The sequence below is a fragment of the Lichenostomus cassidix genome, chromosome 5 (assembly GCF_008360975.1).
Source record: "Lichenostomus cassidix isolate B80296 chromosome 5, HeHo_3.0, whole genome shotgun sequence".
Lineage (NCBI taxonomy): Eukaryota > Metazoa > Chordata > Aves > Passeriformes > Meliphagidae > Lichenostomus > Lichenostomus cassidix.
Window position 1 is genome coordinate 37,074,709 of NC_139486.1, and position 23,585 is coordinate 37,098,293.

General features: G+C 41.3%; 1 protein-coding gene across 6 annotated transcripts in view; it reads left to right on the forward strand.

Annotated features, from left to right (window-relative positions):
- Positions 1-23,092, forward strand: part of RPAP1 (RNA polymerase II associated protein 1) — a 48,232-nt gene extending 25,140 nt beyond the window's left edge. For all 6 annotated transcript variants that reach the window (XM_085062390.1, XM_085062391.1, XM_085062385.1 and 3 more), the window contains exons 10-25: positions 367-468; positions 1,292-1,459; positions 3,799-3,987; positions 5,726-5,860; positions 6,037-6,216; positions 8,202-8,359; positions 9,647-9,826; positions 10,596-10,797; positions 12,732-12,841; positions 14,687-14,882; positions 15,806-15,955; positions 16,674-16,816; positions 18,029-18,833; positions 19,614-19,790; positions 20,469-20,525; positions 21,271-23,092. In XM_085062390.1, coding sequence (XP_084918516.1) covers positions 367-468; positions 1,292-1,459; positions 3,799-3,987; positions 5,726-5,860; positions 6,037-6,216; positions 8,202-8,359; positions 9,647-9,826; positions 10,596-10,797; positions 12,732-12,841; positions 14,687-14,882; positions 15,806-15,955; positions 16,674-16,816; positions 18,029-18,833; positions 19,614-19,790; positions 20,469-20,525; positions 21,271-21,459 — 3,141 coding nt within the window. In that variant the 3' untranslated portion in view covers positions 21,460-23,092. The remainder of the gene's footprint in view (positions 1-366; positions 469-1,291; positions 1,460-3,798; positions 3,988-5,725; positions 5,861-6,036; positions 6,217-8,201; positions 8,360-9,646; positions 9,827-10,595; positions 10,798-12,731; positions 12,842-14,686; positions 14,883-15,805; positions 15,956-16,673; positions 16,817-18,028; positions 18,834-19,613; positions 19,791-20,468; positions 20,526-21,270) is intronic.
- Positions 23,093-23,585: the final 493 nt, after the last annotated feature.

Here is a 23,585-nt window from a genome sequence, read left to right on the forward strand (position 1 = left end):
AAGCCCTGTAGGAAAGTGCGGTAATTTTTCTTCAGAAGCAAACTCCTGAAGCCAAGTTGTGTCTGCATGTATTAACTGCATTACTTCCTGAAAACTGTTAATGCGTTTTCTCTTTCATGCTGTTACGGTTTTGTGGTGTTGGAAAAAGGTGCATATACTTCCTTTTCTTAAGAAGTTCAATTTTCTCCTGTGACATCTAAGATTGGAATCGCTTCTGCAATTGCCACAAAGTGGCAAACAACATTGGCTTGCAATTTATCTTCTGTTACTCAGTATGTTACAGTTAATCTTATTTTAAGGGGCCTGTTTTTACCTATAGCTGAGGGTTTTTTTGATTTCTTTGGTTTGTTTCCCCCTGCCATTTAGAGAGCTGGTTATTCTCTGCAAGAGCTCTTTCATTTGTCCCGCAGCCAAGTTACACAACAGAGGACACTGGCTCTACAGGTCTTAGGTCGTATTGTTCAAAGGGTAAGTCACTTTATGGAATTTCTCCCCATAATTCAAGTTTGTGGTGGATTAGGGCCCAGATTCTCTGGTACTAATTGTTTTCTGCTGTTCAGTGAAGATGAACAAAGTCACCAACAGGGCATTCTGTTTCACTGAGGATCCTTACTGTTAGATAAGCTAGATGTTTGCATATAACAAATTGAGATGCAGGTTTTTCTGGATGGTTCCAGAGTGTTGTTCTTCCAACAGGTTGTTTCAAGCGCTGTGCAGCAGCAGTGCTGCAGTTTCAGTTCTCTTGTAAATTTGGATGCAAGTTGGTTTTATTTCACTGTTAATTTTGTGACAAACCTATTCTTGGCATTGACCCTTTCACTCCTGTTGTCTGAGCCAGTTTCATAATGTGCATTTTCTGTAGGAGTTGAGAAAAAACCAAGCCTACTCATAGAGCAATGTGCCAAGAGCAGAAAGTGAAATGAATAGTTCTGTGCGCATTTCCACCTAACTTCAGAGGAAAAGTGCTAACATTCCTCCTAAAGGCACTGGAGTCAGAGAAGAAGAAACACAGTGGTTTTGAGAAGGGTAATGAGGCAGAACAGGATGAAGCCAAAAGATGGGTCCAGACTTTAGAAATAAGGGTTTATTGCATTAAGGAACTGTAGTTGTATGCCTCTGTAGAATCACTGGAGGATAAAATAAAGAAAAAATAACCTCCATGCAGTTTAGCTGCTTTACAGTAGAAGTGGAAAGAGGCAAAAATGCAGAATGTTGAGATGTGACAGCCCAGAGATGTATCCAGCTGAGATTAAACAGCCTTAACCCTGGCTCTGTCTGGCACACTTTGCAGGCCAGGGCTGGCGAGTTTGCTTCCTCACTGAAGGGCAGCGTTCTGCGCCTGCTGCTTGATGCTGGCTTTCTCTTCTTGCTGCGCTTCTCGCTGGATGATGCAGTGGATAATGTCATGGCAGCATCTGTTGGTGCTCTCCGGGCTCTGCTGGTGTCACTTGATGATGAGGTAAGACAATCATTAAGAGCTTGGGTTTGATTTCATGCTGAGCTGTTTACAGGAATCAGAATGAAAAGACATGGTAAGTAGCTTGAACAAAGGTTTACTGGATGTGTTAGCTTAATGATGAATAGAATGCCATTGCTGTGCTTTGAGACAGACAATGGAATGTGTTATCCTTGTTTGAGAGATCCTGGTGTCTTTTTTCCCTCCTGTTTGAATTAGTGCTGCCCTGTGATTAAATTCAGTGCAGGCTACTGAGTTTCTTCTTCTTTTGATATCTTTGCAATCTAGATCAGGCCACTACTAATTTATGTGTAAATTTATTTTTTTGTAATGTGGCCTCTTGCGTCGTTTTCTTATTTCATAGTTTTTCTGCTTAATAGATTAAATATTCTCCGTGCTCTCCCTTATGCCTCATAGTAATGCTGCTTTCTTTTTCTCTCATCGTCCATTGTCTACTGTTTCCATGTGCTTTTGTAACACTGATACATACCTAATTTTGACATTTCATGTGTTTATTTTCTCCTTGATACTTTTTCACCTGTTGGAAGGTTGAGTCTTCTTTTAGATGTTCAGGGCTACTAGATAACCTGGAGCAGCAAGACTAAGATGTACTCCTGGTTGGACAGAAGCGGTCTGTTATAGGCAAAGCATGCTGTGGGCTGTATTACAAGTTCCTTCCTTGAGAGCTGCTTTTGTGACTGACTGCAAAGGCGTTGGTGATAGAGGAAATGGGATAGAAGCCCCCTGCAACTTCCACCAGGCCTGTAGAGTTATCCCTAGTGGAAGGCAAGGGAAATGAAGGAGCAGGTAGCTTTCTCCATATTTTGCTACTTTTGTATCTGTGAGCCTAATGGAGTGCTGCTAGATGAGACCTGCCCACTCAGGGTAGGTAATTAGTCCTATGAATCAGCTTCTTAATGTACTTTTTTCTTTCTTGTAGTGTTGCTCTGGTTTATAAGTGTCTGCAATGCTCTGATTTTTCAGATCAAAGCTTATGGTGTGATGTCTTGTGTAAGCTGGGATTGCTGACTGTGGCTGCCAGAAGCAGCACTGTGAATGCTGCGTCAGTGTATTTTCTAACTCAAAGAGTCCTTCCTAAAGTCTTGTGTTGCTGAATTTCAAAAAGTCTCTGAGAAAGGCATAGGGTTGGAAGCCTAGCCTTCTGTTCCAGGTTTTGTAAGACAAACAGGATTTATCCGCACTATAAACACAGAAGATCAGCACACATAAAAATTGTGCTGTCTGCAGGTTTTGTTTATCCATCAATGGCTATGGAAGGAAGTGACTGTTTTTGTTTTCTTTGAAGACCCAGCTACTTTGTCTTATGCTTTTTCTTCTCATGGTGGAAGGAACACTGTAGTCACAAGCTCTCTATTCCAAATAGACTCATGGCTTCATCCCCTCGAGTTAGGCCTCTTCTGACTATGCCATTCACTCACCATCTTTAGTTAATATTGCGTGGGTTTTGGTTTTTTTTTAATGTCTGATAATAGCTTGTGCTTCCTTGATACTTGGCAGTTGAAATCTACCACTACTTTTCTGACTAATGTGGTAGTTGTTTCTGATTGTGGGTGCAGGAAGTGGAAAATGAGTGCAGTTATTAAGCAGCACAAGCATTTGATTTGGCTGTCTTTCATATTCTAAGACATTTTGAGGGAAGTACATCTGTTATGGGAGCAATCCCCTCTTGAAGGATGGAAACTATTACCCTAGTTGGGCTGTTACCCTAGAACTTGAGAGTACCTGACACTGTCATCAGTTGTGAACAAAAAAGAGGTTTTTATATTTGCTTAAGTTGAGGGATGTTCAAACAAAAGTGAAATAAACATGAACAAATAGACCAGGCAGTCTTTATTTTATCGTGTCAATTTTTGCATGATCTTTCTGTGTTATTTGTGACCTAAGTTCCACACAGGTCCAGAAGTGGGAATAGAGCCAGTAAATACTAAATTTCAGTTTAACGGCTAGAGCCTTGGTGGTTGTTTTATTTATTTATTTACTTATTTATAATCTTAATTCTTTTCCAGTTAAACTAAATTTCTCTTACCTGTATAGTGAATTTAATTCACATTAGAGTAATTCCTTTTCATGCTTTTCCAACTGTGTGTGTGTCGGGCTAAAATAATTTCCCTGAAAAAGCATTGAATTCTACTTAAATATTTATGTTTAGAATGTATATGTATATGTTTAGAATACCTTTTATTGTGTTCACATTTTCTTGCAATTATATAGGAGTGAATAAAACATTCCATACTCAAAAGCATCCCTGAAAAGTTTTTGTGTTTGTCTTTTTGTCTTTCTTTTTGAGAATTTTATTTTATGTGCTTTAACATTCTTTATAGAAATATCTTGATTGGACTTTCTCATGGTACCAAGGGATGGCTGCATTCCCTTTTGTCCCTAACAATGAGGAAGAAGAAGAAGAAGAGGAGGAAGAGGAAGAGTTAAATGGAACAGAGAAATCTCAAGATAAAAAATTAAAGGATGAAAACAAGCCAGACCCAGATGTGGCCCGATACGATGTTGTAAAGGTAAGCAGAAAGTTAGACACAGAATCTTTTTAGGAAAATAGGCTCAGCACAGTGCTGTGTGTGCTGTTGAAACATCTACCCTCCTGTGCATGCTGGACAAGAACATTCTGAGCAAGGATTAGATCTCCTCCCTGACTGTTGATTGTTTCTGTCATATACTACCAGGAGGATAATTTTATTGGTCTCTAAAAATGTTGAGACTTGACTTGTGTTATTTCAGTATCATTAATATCTCTTAACTTCCTCTAGGGAATTAGATAACAAACACACTGATAACCTGGTAAGACATGCTGAAAGACTGCATACAGACATGATTTTCAGGCTCATTTACTTGAGTTAAAAATGAAAAGGTTTCAGCCATTGTTAAAATATACTTACGCACTTTTTAAAAGTCAAACAAGAATATTATAGCTAGATAGTTCAGAACTAGTAGACTGGTATAGTGATACTAATTTTTTATTTGATATAAGGTGGCTACTTACCATTTGCCCAAATTTCATATTTGCATTTCTCAGACTAAGAGTTTTACAGCATTTGGAAGGAATTCCTCCCACATTTTAAGCCTAATCCCAGATTTTTGATATGAGATCTAAAAATAGCAAACTTTGTTGCCTCAAACTCAGCCTTGATGGAGCTGATGCACCCCTCTTGCCTGCTGCAGTCATTAAAACTTGTGATCACATCACTTAATCCTTGTGCTTGAAATTGTGTTCGAATGGCAGTTGGTTCAAAAGCATAACTGGGTGAATTAATTACTGTACTTGGGCATTTGTTCTTGTTTGGAGGCTTAGTGATTTTGGATGTGTTCTGCTAGGTGTGCAACACTGTTTATAAAGGTTAACAAAAGAGTTGTAGATAGACAGGAAATCAGTTTGTGGTTCTGTAGACAGTTGCATGGTTCAGCTTAATTCAGCTTGTTCTGAGTGGCCTGAGCTCAGAAAGTATTAGGGATAAAATTTCCCTCTGTTCCCACTGCTGTGTAGTTCCATTTCACATTTGCTGTTATGACTCAGTTATTCCACACAGTTGGAAAAGGAGTATTTAAACTAGCTGCTGAACTTGGTCAGGCCTAGAGCTACAACTTGCTGGGGTGCAGATTTTTAAAAGTGTCAGTAATATGAACTCAGATATTATGGATTTGCCTTTTCCCAGAACCAGGAATGCATCACACTGTTACACAGACTGATGATTTGTTTCATGGCACCGCCACTGATCATTATTTAAAAAAAAAAAAAAAAAAATCACATCATCCCTATGCATCTCTTTTCTTACTGCAAAGTCGGAATTCATGTCTGTTCTCTGTTTTTGTCAACTTTCTCTGACATGACAGGTACTATCAGAGTTCTGCATTAGCTGGAGATGGTATCTAGCCAAAATTATTCAAGGAGCCTGAGAACCTTCTTCACCAGCAGTAGATTTTAAAAGACTTTTATAGGGAAGGTTGTTTCCCTATTCCCTCTCACTTAGAGTTTTATACTCTGCAAAATACAAGTATCCAAACCCCTCCAGTGGTGGTCTGATTCAGAACAGTTCATTTGTTCTTGCTCTCTTCAGATAACTCTTGCTCATTTGCCAACGTTCTTGCAAATCCACAGAAACTTACTTGTTTCATAACTGCTAATTTTAAAACAGTCTCTGCAGAAGATGTAATTGAATTTGCTTTTGGCTTCCCACAACTGAAGTGCAGAGAGCACTTGTTTCGAGCATAACAGATTTTTAAAATTTTAACACCTCTCAGGGACTTCTGAAGACACGGATCCAGCACCGGCTAAGGTACATCCTGGAGGTGGTGCGACCAGTTCCAGCAGTAGTCCTGGATATACTGCACATCCTCACCCATATAGCAAGGCACTCCTCTGAAGCATGCAGCCAGGTAAATCTCCCATTTTATAAGAGCTTGGGAGTGATAGAGAAAAGGGAAAAGGGAAGAGAGATTGCGTGAAGTTATGGCAAGGAGACCAGGCAAACTTGTCTGTTTTGGGTGTCTTCTGCATGTCTGCATAACTGCATACCTTTGGTTTTTTTGTGCTCCCTGCTATTTCTCTGCAGCTGCTTGACTGTCCTCGATTGATTGAGACCATTGTCAGGGAATTTCTCCCTACTCAGTGGGATCCCAAAGTGGCTGAACCAGGATTTTTACTTACCAGTCTCCACGGAGTTGCTTGTGCCAGTGCTATGAAGTTCATCAGGGTGTTGGCATCTGGTGGCCGAAATGCAACAGCCAGGCTGGTGAGTGGTTCTTGGAAGAGCTTTTCTGATTGCAAAGGCCTTTGTTCTTTATGCCTTACTTTCTGAGTAAAGAGAGAAAACTAACTGGCAGTGACACTGAGTTGAAGCTGAAGAAATCACTGTGAGGAAGGTGGAACATCAGTGTATTTTGAAGGAATTGTTGACAGCGTCATAATAAATGATGTTTCTCCTGCATAATGGTAGAAGAGCTGTCTCAAGCTTTTCTCTGCTTTTTTATGGTTTGCATAGTGGACTCATGGAAAAATCACAGAGCCCAGCACAGTAATACTGACCAGGAGCAGATGTTTAGAGCATACATTGATGTGTGATGCTCTGTACTCTCCCATGTTTCAGTGACAGGCAGCATAAGACTGTGTAAACCAGAGACTTAATCACTTTCCTTGTGTTTTACAACCCTGCTTGGACTTTTCCACCATTAATTTGTCCTGATAACTCTGAGATAATTCATCAGTGTTTTCAACTGCTCTTAACTTCTGGACAGGTTTTCCACTGCAGAGATAATTGCATTCCCTCATATAGGTTGTCATGCTGGTGCTATTAATGCATGAAATCTACCAAGAGCAGCACCCACTTACGGTGCAAAGAGCACTTCTTAGGGTTTTTCTTTCAGTATTGTTAACAGTACCTAACAAATTGCCATCCAGGAAATTGCTACTATCAACAGAACACCAGTCTATGCTATAAAATATAGAGAATAATGTGCTGCTCATGGATAGTGGGATATTTAAAGACTGTAAGTGGTACTAGGAACATAACAGAATAAAATTCAGATATTTTTCTACTTCAGTCTTTGGTACTCCAGGTATTTCAAGGTATGTAAAAATTGCTTGAAAGATTTCTGACCTTCAGACTTTGCTACTGTTGCACTCTCATGTGTTGTGTTACATGCCCTTAAACATGGGAGTGGAAGGTAATAAAAAACTAAATCAAAACCATCAATGTACAAACTCATTTTAGCTAACAACAAAGTTCTTCCATCTTCCTCCTGGAAGTAAATTTGACTTTGTCCTCTGTTCTGTAGGAGAGGTGTCAGAATTTATAGTTTTGACTCATCAGCTCCTTTGCTTTCTTGCTGGTGTGCATTGATTTCCCTACAAGATGTCTCTAAAGCATTTGAAATTTAAATTACCTATAATATGTCCTTGTGCTGTGAAAAAGACATTGTTACCTCATTTGTTTAGACAGAGCACACAGAAGCTTTTGTATGTGTGGGAGACAGAAAGAGAAGCTCTTTTTTATGGTTAAGTAAAAATACCCAGATGTAGGGGAGGATAAAAATTATTTCTAGAGAGCTGCAAATGAGTCATGTCATGCTTAATTCAATACCAAAATAACCTCAGAACATTTTCAAGGCATCAAAATTCTATAACCTTATGAAAGTAATAGGCAGGAGGTACCCTTTCCATAAAATAAACACAGAATCACAGAAAGACTTAGGCTGTAGAAACCCATTTACTGTGACCTCCCCAAAAGAATGTCAGCATCAGTTCAGTACTTTTGTAGACATTGTTTTTCACAAAGGATATCTTTACATGTAATCTTGACTAAGAGAGTTCTATTTATGACTGTTTAAAGAAGGATAATTATATGTTAAAAATCAGTGAAATGCGGCAGAGAGCGTCCAAAACAAGAATGCATGTGGGATAGACAAACCTCCATCAGAAATTATTTAGGTGTAGTTGATTTGTGTTTGGAATGGAGTAGGAAACCCTAGGCATCCCTTCCAGGAATACTTCTCTCATAATAGCCATTGACCATTTAGTGATCTTTTGTAGTCTGCACCTTAAGATTGCACAAAATAAAAACAGATTTGAGCAATGCAAGAAGAGTTTAGAATGAGCTGAGTTGAAATCTGCAGCTCTTTGTGTGTGTCAGAGCAATGAGGTAATGATGCATGCAGCTGATGTCCCCTATCCCTTTGTCTTTTTTGTTCTTCATCCTTTTCTTTTTCCTTTGTTTTACAGCTTAACAAGTTTGAAATGAAGAGTCGGTTAAGTCGCTTTATCGCTGAAGACCCGCTGGATCTGCTTCTGCCGAGGGAAGAAGCCATCAGGCTGAGCACTGAAGCCTTCCGGCTGTGGGCTGTGGCTGCTGGCTATGGGCAGGCCTGTGACCTCTACAGGTACATCTCAAAGCTGTAGAAATGGGGGTGGAAGGCACAACAGAGGCATCCTGTTCCAAAGAGGCAAATAGAGGCATCTCCAGGCTCAGTCTCTGTTCCCTTCAGGGTGTCTTACCTCACTTTCTCAGGCCTCCTAAGTAATATTCATTTATGCTGAATATTGCCTTTTTCTGGTTGTTCACTGTCTCCTGTGTTTAAGCATTGCTATTTTGTTGTTTCTCCTTTATGCTATGGGAGACCACTGTAGCTTTTTAGGGCTGCATCTTTTTCCCCTTGAAGGGATGAATAAACTGTGCTTGTATGACATCAAGACACATGGTTTGCAGTGCACCCAGGATTGAATCTGCTTGACCTAGGGGCAGTCTGTGGGCAGCAGTCATGCTAAGTGGGGCAGACTGGTGCAGAGAAACTGCACCATCCATTGACTTCCAGTTCAGGACAAGTTTTTGTACTTGACTGCCAAGGCCTGCACTGGTATAAGTTGGACCTAGCTCAAGCATTAAGTCTTCTTCCTGTAATTGCACTGAATTGGAAGAAGAGAGATGGCTATGGAGTTGCTCTGAAGTGGAGTAAAAGAGGCCTGTATTGAGTTTCAGAAGGGCGATTCTCATCCACAACAGCATTTTGTGTTCTTTGGCACAATCTGCTGTATGAATTAAAAAGGGTAAACACTGTATATACTCTTTTAGCACTGTAAATAATATTGAGAAAAGATACAGCAGAAGATTTCTTAGAGTTGTAAGATTATAGGTGTGGCTGAGAATCTGAGAACTATTCCCCAGCAAGAACAAAATCAAAGTAGTCAAGAGATAATCAGTGTGTTTGGAGGCAGAGTATTAGGTAGGTCCTATTCAGATGGAATTGTAATAGTCTTATTTTGCTTTAGTCACCTTTTTTCCATGTCTGTTTATTTTTGTTATTGCGGTGATGGTTCTTGTAATCACATTTTGACAATCTTTATAAATAAATGGTGTGAGAATGTAAAGAAGATAGAGGCAGGTTCTTCCAGTGGAAAGTGAAGAAGCAATGGGCACAAATGGAAGTACTGGAAATTTTACTGAAATGTTTTTACTGTAATCTTTACTAACTTTACTGTAAAGGTGATCAAACACTGTGATATTGCACAGTGAGATGGTGGACTCTATGTCCTTGAAGATATTAAAAATCCAACTGGACATGTCTTTGGGCAATCTTGCTCTTGGTGACCTGGCTTGAACAGGGAATTGAAGTACAGATGATCTCCAGAGAGCCTTTCCAACCTCATCTATTCTGTGATTCATACTACAGTGATCTCTACCCTGTGCTGGTGAGGATACTGCAGTCCCTGCCCGAGTTGCTCAGCGCTTGCACTGGGAAGAGCCCTGTGGTAGAGTTGTCTGTGCAGCGAGCTGCAGCAGTGGTTACTCTGTTGACACATGTGACACAAACAGCAGGCTACACTGCAGAGCTGCAGGCCAAGTTGAGCAGGTAGGCTCTCTCTGTCACCATTCTGTGCAGCTGAGTAGTTGGCATCCTGTCTTCCCTTTCTTTGGTTTGAAGACCTGGCTATCATCTTTTTTTTTTTTCCCTCCTCATTTTCAATGGTTTACTGTCCCACATGTGAACCCCTGCATGATGGGGTGTATTCCCTCTGGCACAAGATCAGAAGTAGTGTCTTGTCTGGCAGCTGTATGCCTGCTAGCCAGACCAGAGGCAGGAGTCACAATGTGGGTTATGCTGTGAGGCAAAAAGGGCACTGCTAGCCAAATGCCCTGCTGAAAGGAGCTAGGAAGCTCCTTTGACCTTCCCTTGGGGGTAAAGAATGTAAATGCACTAACGTTCGGAGGAAAGAACCTCTCTGCAGAGACCAAGATGGGTCAGGATTAAGAGGTGGTTGGCTTTGATAGACCTCAAAGCAGTAGGGTTTGCTGCAGACACAGGTAACATTATCTGGTGGAAAGTAAAAAACTCTTTAAAGCTGAGTACTGAGATACATTTCTGGTAAAGCTAGAGCATAGCTCAGGGGCAGAGTAGTACAGGAGAAGAATCTTCAGCTTTAAGAGTACATTCTACATTTATGCTTTTTGCCTAAATTATTTAGTCTGGGTTGTGGGAATATGCAAAGGCTTTTCCCCCCTAGTTGCTGCTCTTGGATATCATATTCCAGACTACGTCTTTCTGTTAAATTTGGTGATTTAGAGAGACAGTTGTTTCACATTTATTTGCTATCCCGTGTCGTTTTTCCTTTGTATTTCAGGAATAACTCAGAAGATAGTGAACCAATTCCACCTCCTCCAGTAGCATGGAATCAAGTGTCAGGCTTACAGCCCTTCCTTGAGACAAGTCTGAAAAAAATCCTTCAGGAGATATCCCAGACAGAAACTTGGCAAACTCTCCTGCCTCTGACCACAACTTGTGTGATCTTCTTGGGAGTTTATTACAGTGCTTACAGCCAACAGGTAAGGCCTGAAAAGACAGGTTGTCTTCCCATCTCACCAGCATCATCTTGTGTATTATCTCTGAAAACTTGAACTTATAGGCAGTGCTGAACAAGACAGATATTGAGGCATCTAGCTGAACACTCCTTGTGTTTACCACAGCTCACATCTAGGCTGTATGACATTCAAGGTCATATAAGTCTGCTGACCCTGTGTGTTAACAGTGCCAAATACCTGTCTTCCATTTTTGTGCTTTCATCCTTTGGGATCAGAGTCTCAATCAAGGTATGTGGTAGTGCTGTGATTGTTGTGATTTACTACACAGATCCAAAGCACGAAGCAAAATGAAGCAAAATCCAAAGCATGAACCTAATTTGATTTGGCAGTTCTTTTTCCTAGTGAGATAAATCAAGTAATGCATTTTTGTGTTTGGTTTGGTCTGAGAGCTTACATGTGGACACCTACACTGCACTCATCTGGGTGGAAGATTAAGCATTAAGGGTCATGCCATATCAACTTTGGATAGGAAATAATAAAGATAAATTTATTTGTTGCCCCACTGACATTCAAGGTGAAATTCTGTAACACACAGTTGTAGTATGTGATCATCTTTTAAAGAGAGTTTTCTGAAGGTGACACATCAGTGTGATGCTGTTGAAGAATAATGTCTTATGCTTTAGCTACCTTAAAGATTCATGGTCTAAAGATAAATGCAATTTTCCTCTTTACTGCCCAACTGACATGTCTGACTTCTGACTTGGGAAAGCTCTGTTGAAGATGTGGGGGCAATGTAATGGCTGTAGTTATTCACACTTGTGCAACTTCTCTGAAACTTGCTAAAAGCAACTGAGTTTTTAGTTATGGCTGGGGTGGAAGCTGCCAGTATCTCTCAAAGATGTTTTCAGTGCCCCAAAAGTTTATATGCCCTTCACATGCTGTGATTATGTGTTGAGCATTAAGGAACCAGGACAGCCAAGAGGTTAATACTCCTTTTTAACCTTTACAGATATCCCAGAAGAGTGGCTGAGGAAACAATTTTTTAAGTCCTTGAATTGTGCTGGGTTTTTTAATTTCCACTTAGAAAGAAGTTCAATCATCTTTCTGTGGTTAGCTGACTTAAAAAAAAAAAAGTATGTAGCATGTTTGAATAGATTAGTGCAAAAAAAATCAACTTGTATAGTAATTAGATTAGTGTATACTGGGACCTACTTGGAATATTTTTGTTAGACTATTAAAAACTAAGGTTAACATCTTCACAAAGGCTTTAGTGATTTCTGGAGGTGGATTTCACCTGGGGAAAATCAGGTTTTATGTAATGGAAATGAGTATTTCTGTATCCTAAAGCAGCATTCTAATGAAGATAAAAAGTGTTAAAATTTGCCACCATGTTCCTTCAACCTGGAATATTGCTTAGTGAGGTCAGAAAAATTTGGATGATTCTCTAAAAGCCTCAATTCCTCCTCTGTGCAGTGTTCATCCACAGCATGCTTTGATGGGTAGGTCAATCACACTTTATGCAGCTGATTTTAAAAAAAATTTTTTTTTGGAGACCCTCATGGTGCCTCTCAGATTTCTCAAGGTAGTTCTGATCACCTTTGTGTCATCTTCAATTTAAACAGAAACAGGTAAATGGTATGGGGAGAGGGGCTTAGCCAAGTTTTTATTTAAGGAATCTTGATTCCAAGGATCCCATATGTTGCTTCCAGCCAGTTAAGAATCTCTGGGATTGTTTTAATACCTGAGTGTGAGAACACCTTGAGGTGTCAGCTCTTAGCTTCCACACCACGAGCAACGAGGCCAGCTCTGACCTGGAGCAGTACCACTATGTAGGTGATGTGGTCTGGGAGAAAGATCATAAACACAGAGGAAGCAAATAAATCAATCTGTCCTATTGCCATCTTTAGATGCTGTGGTCACTCACTGTCTTTTCCTGTCATTCTCCATGTCTTCTACAGCCATCAGTCAATCCAGTCGACTGCTTGGAGGAGCTGGAATGTTTGACATCTGAGGTGCTGCAGCCTCTTCTCAGCCAGCCAGCCATAGACAGCATGTGGGACTTGCTCAGGTAAAGCCATTCCACTGCGAAGGTGCTGTTGCCAGAAGCTAAGGGAACCCCATTTCTATACTGTATTGTGTGACAGCTCTCCCCCTCCCACTTCTTGTCCCTGTGCAGTGTGCCCCAGATGTGGGAATTAGAGTACAGTGGGGTTCTGTCTACACCCTGCTTTGTTCTCTCTCTGCTCATGGAAAAGGCATAATGGCTGCTGAGGTTCTGCAGCACCTCCTTTTCTACTGATGCTGCTGCATCTTTGCTTTGCCATGTAGCTGGGGTTTTCATATCAATTTCAGATTATTTTAGTCGCTCTTGGCTTTGATTCTTCTTTGGTTTCACTGGTCTAAAAAGAAAAAAGTAGTACAAGTACCATTAGTTGAGTTCCTCTTACATGATGAGGTAAGTGTGTGTGTGCATGTATGGTTCATGTGCTCTGTGTGGTGCTGCTTATATAAAAGAATTTAACTAAATTCACATATTTAAGCTCCTGCAGAGCTTCACTAGGGCTTTGAAAACCCCTGCAGAGAAGTAAAAGAACAAATACCAAACTGTTCTTTCAGACATATGGATAACATAAGCTCTTGCTCTGGGAACAGTTAAACACTGCAGATATTCTGTCTTTCTGCTCTAGAGGGAGCCTCCTTACTAGGCTGTGATTAATCTTCTGGAGTGGAGAATCTAAAAGGCCTAACTTGCAGTCAGAGAGGCATCCATCTGCCTCTGAGAACATCCAATATAAAGGACACTTGAAATTTTTGGTTTCAAGAGGTGTTTGAATGGTCACCAAACAGTTTGGCCCATGTTCTTTCATGACTGAAACTGAGACCTGAAGCTCTTGGCACCAAAGCTTCCAACACAAGAGCACTCATTAGACTCTTTTCTGTCTGTCCTTGAGATCTGAAAACAATGGATTTGGTCAGGCTGTAAAAGCTTATAGCAAGAATTTTCCTAGGCTGTTCTTAACACTGGCTGGTAAAAATTTGAGTCAGCTCATCTCTGCCTTAGTATTTTGCAATTTTGTCTAAACTTTCTAGGTGGTTTATGTCCAGGAGTTCAGGGTACTCTGTGAGCCACAGATGTGTTTGTGCATCTCCTACATGTAATATACCAGTGGTAGAAAGAGCAATGCATTTAAGCAATTAGTTTTCTGCCATAGAGTAATGATTTTTGATGGAGTTTGCCCTAATTACCCCATTACCACTGAGCATCTTCCTTGTGGTCACTCTTTCTTGTGGTGGTCTTAACCTGTTCAGACATGGTCTATCTGCTGTGGGCCCTGCAAGCACTGCTGGTGTGAGAATTTGTAGGTTCACCTGCAGAGAACACACACACCAAGAGTGATTTGCACAGTCACATTAAAGCTAAGTTCTTTCTGAATACAATTTAAAAATATGCATTTCATTAGTACATAAAGGGCAGCATTTTTGCAATGTCAATTTTATAATCTGGCTTTTTGGCTTTGCCTACAAGTTTATTATTGAAATGTCTTGAGTGGGTGGGTAGCTTTATTAGCCTGGTGTGCGTGTGTATGTGGGGAAAGGCGTATTTTTTTAAAATCAAAGGTCCAATGCATTCAAGTATTTGACATCAGAGATGCGTCACAGCATCAGTATTTCTGCTCATCATGACCAATTTAGCTGAAGTTAAGGGTTCCTGACAGCTGACTGGCATTAAGCTTGTATGGCACTAGTGCGTAGTATACCAACTGTGATACTGGCTTTTTCCTTTCACTGTCTCCAGGGCTTCCATTTTACTTCAATGTGTGGTACAGTGCAGATAGCAGCATTTCAACAAGATAATTCCTCAGCACTATGAATGCTTTTGACCTGACCCCTCTCTCTTTATTTGTTCACACAGGCCATGTTCTGCTTTGTGCAACCCTCTGTCCTGTTCCCCGGCACCAGAATCTGTCATCAGCATTGCATCTCTGAGTTGCACTGGGGGCAAACCTCCTTTAAGCCTGGTTGGCTCCAAGTCACCTTTCCCCTTCCTCACTGCCCTCCTATTTCTCATCAATAACATCACTCACATTCACAAGGGCCTGACCAGCAAGGTGAGAATAGACTTTTTCACTGTAAATTTTAGGTAAATGATGATGATGATACACTTGTGAGGGAGGTTACTATTTGTATCTTCCTAGGCGTGAAAGAGAGGTTAGAAGGACTGTTAAAAGCAAATAGTTGTACATTTTTATTTTAAAAATGTCAAAGTATTATAGATAGAAACAGCGCCCCTTTCGGAACAGGTGGGATGAGGATCAGAAAAATATCTTGTCTTTGAATTCCAATATTCACTTGAAAGCAGGCAGCTGGAATTACAGAGCAGGTGATGCTTAAAGGACGAATTTATAAAGAATGTTGAGAAGGTATGAATGACTTGTTTGGCTAAGCAAAATATAAAACTTGGGTGTCAGTAGAGGAAAAGCGTGGTTGAAGCATATATAACAGAAAAATAGGATAATATTAAAGAAGAAAATGAGTGCTACAGTGACTGAAGAGGTTCCTTCCTACTTTGGTTTGTTCTGAATTTTTAGAATGAGTCATGGAAGATTGCAGACTCTAAAGAGCAAATGGCTGAGCCCTAAAAAGATGGAATACCTAGTATAAGCTTTCTCAAAGCCTTCCTGTGTCACCTAGTGTTGAATTAGCTGACTGGTTACTAATGGAAATATCTGACCAGATAAGAGAAGAACATTTTGAGCCACTGGCCAGATTTCTGCCTTACAAAGCACTGTGGAAAATGTAGACAGTGACTATTGGTTTTCTGTGATGGGTATAGTCATGATGGATGCAGGTGGACACTGAGGCAGAAAACTAGGTACTTATCAGGCTATTTTAAAATAAGCCTTTTGGGGTGGCCAACAAGAATTCTTACGTGAGAAGGTAGGGAGTGGGCCTTGGAGAGGACTATGTTTTGCTTCCCTCCAGACACAAACTGTCTTAATATTATTTGTGTCCACTTGTGTTTCCTTTATAGTACAGCTCTGTGCTGGGCTGCAGAGGCTTGAAGGATTATCTGCATCAAAGCTGGCAGACTGGACCTCCCTCTGTAACTCCCTCATCTGCATGGATCCTACGCCATGAATATCACCTGCAGTACTTTGTGTTAGCGTTGGCTCGGAGAATGGTATTGTTATTTCTCCTTTCATTTCTTTCACCCAAGGAACTGACTTCACTGGCAGCTGATCTTCACATCCCTGTTCCTTCTTGTATCTGACTTAGGTCTGGCAACTCTTCTGCTGACTTTTATGTGTGACCAGCACAGGTCTTTCTCGTGAGAACATTTTGCTGTGCTTTATAAACAAAGATAAAGTTTGGATGTTTTTGCAAACAGGGTCTCAAGACTTGGGCAGTTCAGGCCTGGCCAATTAGGCCTAGGGGGAGGTTTTTGACTGACCAATCTGGGTGACCTGTGAGAAGTCTATATATATGGAAATCAAAATAATAAACTCTCTCTTTTCTTGCCTGAGAACCTGGGTTTCTAATTCTCTGCTAGCGGCTCAACAGCGACATTTATGCCCCATTAGCGAGTAATATCTTTCCAGTTACTGCTCTGGGGATTTAGTTCCAAAATACTCTGGACGGAAAAATTATATTTTTGGCTGTCTTTGCAATAGAGTAATAACAAAATTTTCAACTGTACTGCTACAAAAGATGTCTAACTATCTAAGGGAGCCAGGGGAAACAGAAGTATCTCTTGGTATGAATGCTGACAGGTCTTGCAGTCTGCCTCAGTCTTTCACTTTGCAGCAAGGTCTGTGTCTTGTTTGACCCTCCCGTCCTTGTGGATTGTCTTGTTGACAAATGGTACAGTGTTTTTATCTGTTGTTTTGTTTCCTGTACAGGCAGGCACTTGTCTGGATTACACCCAGCATGCCTCACTCCATCACTGTGTTGCCATGGCATTGCTAGGCCGTCTGTTGCCAGGGAGTGAGCATCTGGCTCACGAGGTCCTGCTGGATCTTGCCTTTAATCCAGAGTTTCTTCCGTAAGCTTTGCATTTTTTCCTTTCTCTAGTCTGCTACGTGGGAAAACATGGGGAAAATGGAAAAAACACATTGGCACTGCAGTTTTGTCATAATTTTTGCCTTTAACAGGACCTGTAGGTAATTTTTACTTACTTATTGGCATTTTGTCCAGGCACAGAACCTTCTAATCAGACAAGCACTGTAGTTGCATATTTTTCTCTGATATACCAGTGTTGAGAAATGTGACCAGTTTCTTTTGATTTTCTCTGTGACAAGGCTCATGTGATTCCTGATATAACCGATTCTCACTAAGACGTAGCATCTGCCATCCTGAGCATTGTGCATCTAGAAAATAAATGAGAATTTGACATAGCCTGAAAAGCTTAGTGAATCTTCCTCAAATCCTTATTATTCAAGTTGTTACACAATTTTTTGCTGATTTGACAAATGCCGTGTCTTCCACCTTACACTGAAAGAAGTAATGAGCATCTCAAATATGAAACCTCAGTCTCAAATATCTGGGCAAGAGGATGGTAGCAGTTTATCTTGTTCATCTCAATCTATTTGAAATTAGCCATGGTGCATCCCTGTAGGAGGTTGAACCAAGGTGCTATTGACATAATCTGTTTTTTTAGAAGGAAGAAAAATTTGCTAGTGGATTTGTTTGTGTGGTGTTTTGTTTTGGGTTTTTTTTGTTGCATCAACAAAACGGTGAGTCTTTGGTCTGAGACTGTGGGATATGGATTTGACAAACACCCTCCACATGCTCAGTCTCTATCCTCAATCTGTATGGTTCCCTTGACCTCACCACTGCCAGTTGCAAAGCTACTGTTTTGAGAATTGTCTTACTGGTTCGTGTAGGCCTTATCTGATATGCAGTATTTCATCTCAGCACCCTGATGTCTATGTTGCTGAGTAGGCTGCCTCTCTGGAAAAAGGGGTTTCAGCCTCCACACTACACTGGCATTCTGCAGGGGGTTTTCATGGCACAGCCTCAGTGTTGCTAACTCCAAATGTGGTTCTGTGAATTCCCTGTAAATACCAAGAAAGCTGATGCTTTACAGGCCCTCCATATTAGAATAGCTGAATGATGTAGAAAGTGTTGAGTGCTGTGCATATACAACTCTTCCTGAAACAGGAGAGATGTTGTGTAGAGATGAATTTATGTCATCTGTTGTTTGGTGTTTCAGGTGCTTGCTTGTTTCTTAAACTCATTTGTCTTTATCTTACAGTGAAGGGAAAGCTGGAGGGCCAGAAGCAGCTGACTTCTCTGATATCCTGCATCTGGGCACCAGCGCCAAACTGGCACAGCCTGGCTCTGCAGCACCATTTCCTTCAAAGGTTACTCGTGGTGCCCTGCTGAGAGAGTCATACCAGAATCTGCCTTCCATTCGTTCCTGCTACCTCTCTCACTTTGTCCACCTGCAGCCCACCCTTATGCATTCTCAGGCATCCTACCAAGGGCGGAATTACCTCATCCAGTCAATGCTGCTTCCTGAGGTCAAAGGGCCCATCCTGCCTTCAGACTGGCCGTTCTTCCCACTTATCAGCCTCTACAACAAAGTGACTAATGCAGAGACACGTGGAGCTGTTCTGAGCTCTCTCCCACTTGACCTCATCAACACTGTGACCTGGAACCTACAGTGGGTCTTGTTGCTGGAAACCTGGCGTTCTAAAACCCTTCAGAGCATCCCAACTGCTGCCAAACTTGCACGGCTTATGTGTGTCTTCCTCACAGGCAGTGACCTCTTTCTAGAAGCACCAATCCATCGCTACACAGCTGCCCTTCTCTCTGTGTATTGCCAACCCAAGGCCTTGGACTCCCTGAACTTGGATGCTCCTCTCCCTGGTTTGGCATCCTTCCATGATCTCTATATAAGTCTCCTGGAGCAATTTGAGGGTGTCTCCTTTGGAGATCCACTCTTTGGAGTCTTTGTTCTTCTACCTCTACAGAAGCGTTTCAGTGTTCATCTGCGTCTCTCTGTTTTTGGGGAGCACACAAATATCCTGCGGGCACTGGGAGTGCCATTACAGCAGGTAATCCTGGCTTATTGTAATTGCTTGTCACTATGTATTTCTGGGTTACTGGCCTCTTGCCTGTGATTCTTCAGCCTTGATTTGTGTGCATATGTGGAGGGCAAGACCTGTGAAATTGCTCAGTCTTCAGTGGAAACTGTCTCACACCTTGTTTGGTCTAACCATTCAGAACCTTCTTCTAATTTATAGGTTGTATGTATGAAGGGCTGGTTGAACCTCATGTTCTGCTAGCAATTACCTTTCCCTTAAATCAGTGTTTTCACACCTTGGTGAGAACTTTTTCCTTGCCCATGCATAGATAAATAGTCATTTTCCCGCTCAACCATCTTTCCACATACAGTTATACTGGAGTTGTGCCCTGCTGAGTAATCCAGCAAGAAAATTTGGTCTGTCAAGTGTAGGACTGTGTTTCTTTTGAGTGAGCAGAGCACAAGAGATAGAATTTAGTGGCACTGTCAAAAGTACTCTGCCTTTTTACTTTGTAACCGCTCATCTTACCTGTGCCAAAAATCAGCCTCAGTGATAGGACAGGTAAAACATCTCACCATAAAGCTGAAGAGGTCTTGACAACTCTTTGTCAAGGCACATTGGATCAGTCAGGGTGGGCGGTAGCAGTTCTGCTGCAAACAGGGAGTATAACGCGTTATATGGGTGGGCATGCACAGACAGCTGGGGAAGGGCCCTAGAAATCATGAGCTAGACCTGGAAGTCATGAACTTCCTCTCACTACTTAGACCCTGACAACAATTGTAATGTTGCCTCTGGATGGGTTTGTTGCAGTTTCCCGTGCCTCTTGAGCGCTATACTTTCCCTCCTGAGGATAACCTGAACCTCCTGCGACTGTACTTCCGCACGCTGGTCACTGGTGCGCTGCGCCACACCTGGTGCCCTGTTCTGTACGTGGTGGCTGTGGCCCATGTGAACAGTTTTATTTTCTCCCAAGAAAGCACAACTCAGGTGGGTAATGGATAGCAGTGCTTCAGGGCTGCAGTCTTTGCATTTTGCATCTGCTCTCCGTGTGAGTCCAGTGTGGCTTGTGATGAATCAGTGATGTTTGGGACTTGAAAACAAAGATTGTAAGCAAATGTGTTGAGGACTGGTCAGCTGTTTGACAATCCACATATGAGGCAGCAGCTTTTGTTCATTATACCCTAAAGCACTTGCAGTAGTGGTAGCCAGTCCTACCTAAATCTTTGAGCTCAGCAATTGTGTGTTCTGTGGTATGGGGGGAAGAATAAAGCAGAAAGAATAAGGAAGGTGATCAAACAGAGAGAGCTTGTAATAGATTTGGCCTCTGCACTAGCAATCTAAAGGTGCAAAACACTCTTTTCTTTGACTTCGCTTGAGTAACCAAGCAGAAGCCCTCCTGTGGCCGTGGGGCCTCTAGCAATGAATAGTTCTGCTACCAACACTTCACCTCTGATCTGCAGTCCTACCTGAAGGTTGAAAAGTCTGCTGAGATTCAGATCAGGGAAAGGAGCAGAGAGGCAGGATTTAAGTGATATCCATCTCAAGCCCTTTCTGCTGGAACAAGCTGCTCATCAGTATAATGAACAAATCATTCTGGAGTGCTGTATGCCCCTGGGCAAAGGTATTATTGCACCATATTAAGGAAAGTATGCGTTTTGTTCCCAGGAGACAGATGCTGCTCGGAAAAGCATGCTGTGGAAGACGTGGCTGTTGGTGGATGAGGTAGGATTTGTAAGATTTAGTTTGTGCCACTGGGAATTAAGTTTTCCATACATGGTACTCTTACGGACTTATATTTGGCTTTTGAAATTTGTGTTTAATTACCTTGCTAATTTGAGAATGAGAGGAGATGAGCAAGATTTTGGCCTGCAATGTCTATAAATACATTTAACCAGTTCTTGTAGAAATTGACCTCAAAACGCTGAGCCCATTGGAGCCTAGATGAATCTCCTGTACTGTATTTCCATGCCTCTTGTCCAAGCAGTATTATATCTGGATATTTAAAGATGCTAGAGGAATGATTGTAGCACAACTATGAATAGATGGCCAGCAGTGATCTGTCTTAAATCTTAGTTGGATGCCTCCCCTGAACAGGACAGGACATATGTAAGGTTTCTCTTTTTTTGAAGGAGCTTGCCAAAATCTATCCTTTGTGTGACAGAGCTGCGTCATTTGGCCCTCTGTGATTAGTGTCCAGGGTAAATTGTTACCTCACACTCAAAAATCCACTTGGGTTTCTGGCAAGAAGTCATTATGAAGGACTGTTGGGATGGAGTTGTATTTAGAAGAGGAATTCTCATGCAAAAAAAAAAAAAAGTGAATTTTATTGGAAGAAACTTGCCTTTTATAGCTCTTCTATTGAAGATGATGTAATTAAATGTCTTAGTCATGATGGAACTGTACTATTTGTAGATCACTATGTTGTGTTGGTGGAAAAGATTAGATACCTTTCTGTTTCTTTCTTCAGAACTTGAAAAAGCACCTGCTGTACTACAGACTGCTGAATGCAGAGAGTCCTTTGGGATTTGACACTTATGAGCAGCTTCCTCCCACGCGACTGAAGTACCTGCAGATAGTCACACAGAAAGAAATTAAGGAGAATGCACCAGCACTAGACTCATCGCAAAGCGCCTGTGCAAGCAGAGGGCCAAGGTGAAGAGTGGCAGTGCTCCGTTTGTACTTCACTGGTGAAACTACTTGCAGTTCAGATGGTTTTAGTGTCTTACCTGGACACTCTTGTCATCTTTGCCTAGTGAAGCACTAATAGAATGGTCCCAGCCCTGCAGGGACTGTCAAGATAAGACAGTTGTGTGGCCTCTCTGTGGTGAATGTTGGAGCATTTTCCTCCATTCTCATTCCAGTTGTTCTACTTCTTCCCAGAGAAGGTGAGAATGTGTCTGAAAGACACTGGACTGTTGAATAGACTGAAGGAAGTGGAAAAGCTGTTTTGTTCAGTCACGCTGGAAACGGGGCTCTCAAGATAATATCTGTCTTCCCCAGATCCTTTCTTTGCTTTTTTTGTACTCGAATTTTGAATGGTCCTTTTCATCACACCATACCCTGCAAATAGAATGACAGTGTGACAGGGAGGAATCTCATCCTGAGACCTTTTGTTTACATATACATACAAGCAGTTTCTCCAAAATAGTGTTGTGTGCATACACTCAGTAACACAGATATATTGTGTCAGACCTCTAAGAAACAGGAGTTTGTAGTGCAGTGGTACAAACACTGAATATCCTCCCTTGGCTGTCTTTTGGATGGTCTCTAAACTGCTTTCTTTTCTCCCTAAATTTGATTACATGTATAACAAGATCAAAAATAATTACTTTGCAGGCCAGAATGCTTGGCAGTAACCACTGCTCATTAGAGGAAAAAAAAGTATCTTCTTGTTTAGTTAGAATATGTGTTGGTTGCCCTCTGAGGAGAATGCAATTTAAATATTGAAGTGGAGTTTCCTAGCTCAAATCTAATCTTAAAAATGTCTAATTTGATCCCACTTCTATGTCCAAATTCCGTATTGCAGCCTCAGACACAAGGGCTGCAAATATAGAGCCCTAAAAGACTCACCACAAATGCCACATCAAGTCCAGAATTTACTCTAGGTATATGTTCTCACTGGATGTTTTCTTTATATCCAGTAATTTTTGCATGGTGACTCTGGCAGACTTTTGTTTGGAGAGCTTGACTTTTATGAAAAAGCTTTTTAGAGATATTTCTGATGTTTTGTTCTTATGAATAAATTCCTCCAGACGGTGCAGGGTGATGCCTGGTCTGAAGACCTCAGCCTCTGTCTTTACCTATCAAACAGACCAAGCTGGTTTCCCTCTGAGGAAACCACAGTTTCATCTTTTCCCCTCCTTTATTTCAGAGAGGACGTGGGCAGCACTGGTGTTCCCTTCCAATCTCTTTTTTTTCCGTCCTTTTTGATCTGTGTTTTCTATCTGCAGCAGGTCAATGGCATGTAAAAAAACAACCACAGTGGTCTAACAGGATGTTTTTATTGTTGTTAATTATTTTTAAAGTATTTGGTGTGATTAAAAGTTTAATCAAAGTCATTCAAGTTTTAGTCTGTCTAGATGGTGAGAGCCCAGCAGTTGACTTTCAAGAGAAATGGATGGTAAAATTTAAGGACTCCTAGCTGCCCATTTAAGAGCAGCCTTCATCAAGGACTTTACCTTTTGCTTTTCAGACTTCCAGTTATAAAATCTCTTCCAGTCCTTTGTGGGATGCATGGTTGAGTTTTGTAATGTGTACAGGATGTAAATAAATATTTTTATAGCTCTTCAGATGGGTTTTTTTGAGCTATGAGAATGCTCTCCTTTGTTTGAGTCTTTCTTGAATTTGGATAGTTCTCTTTGCAGTTTATCCATGTCCTGGGACAGCTGCTGTCTTTATCCACTAACCTTTGGAGCTGTGTAGGAAAGCTCCTCAAGCCAAAAATTACATACTGCTTGTGTGATGGGTCAGTAACTCAGGCTACCAAATGCTGTGTGTACTTGGGAAGGTGCTGGGTGGTATGATGTGATTTAACACATGCCCCAGGTGGGAAGACTGTCCACAGATGATATTTGAAATTATTATGTAAGTATCAGGAATGGAGGGGAGGAAAAGAAAATCTCCCAAATAGTTCTCCAGGTCACAGTCATATGCAGAAAATTCCAAGGATGCTGCATGTAAGCTTTCAAAACGTTGACTGTCACTTGAGATGGTGCATGGATTTTTTGTGGCTTTTGGCAGCCTTTTATGGGAAATCTCCACAGAACACTAGAGGGCATTGGT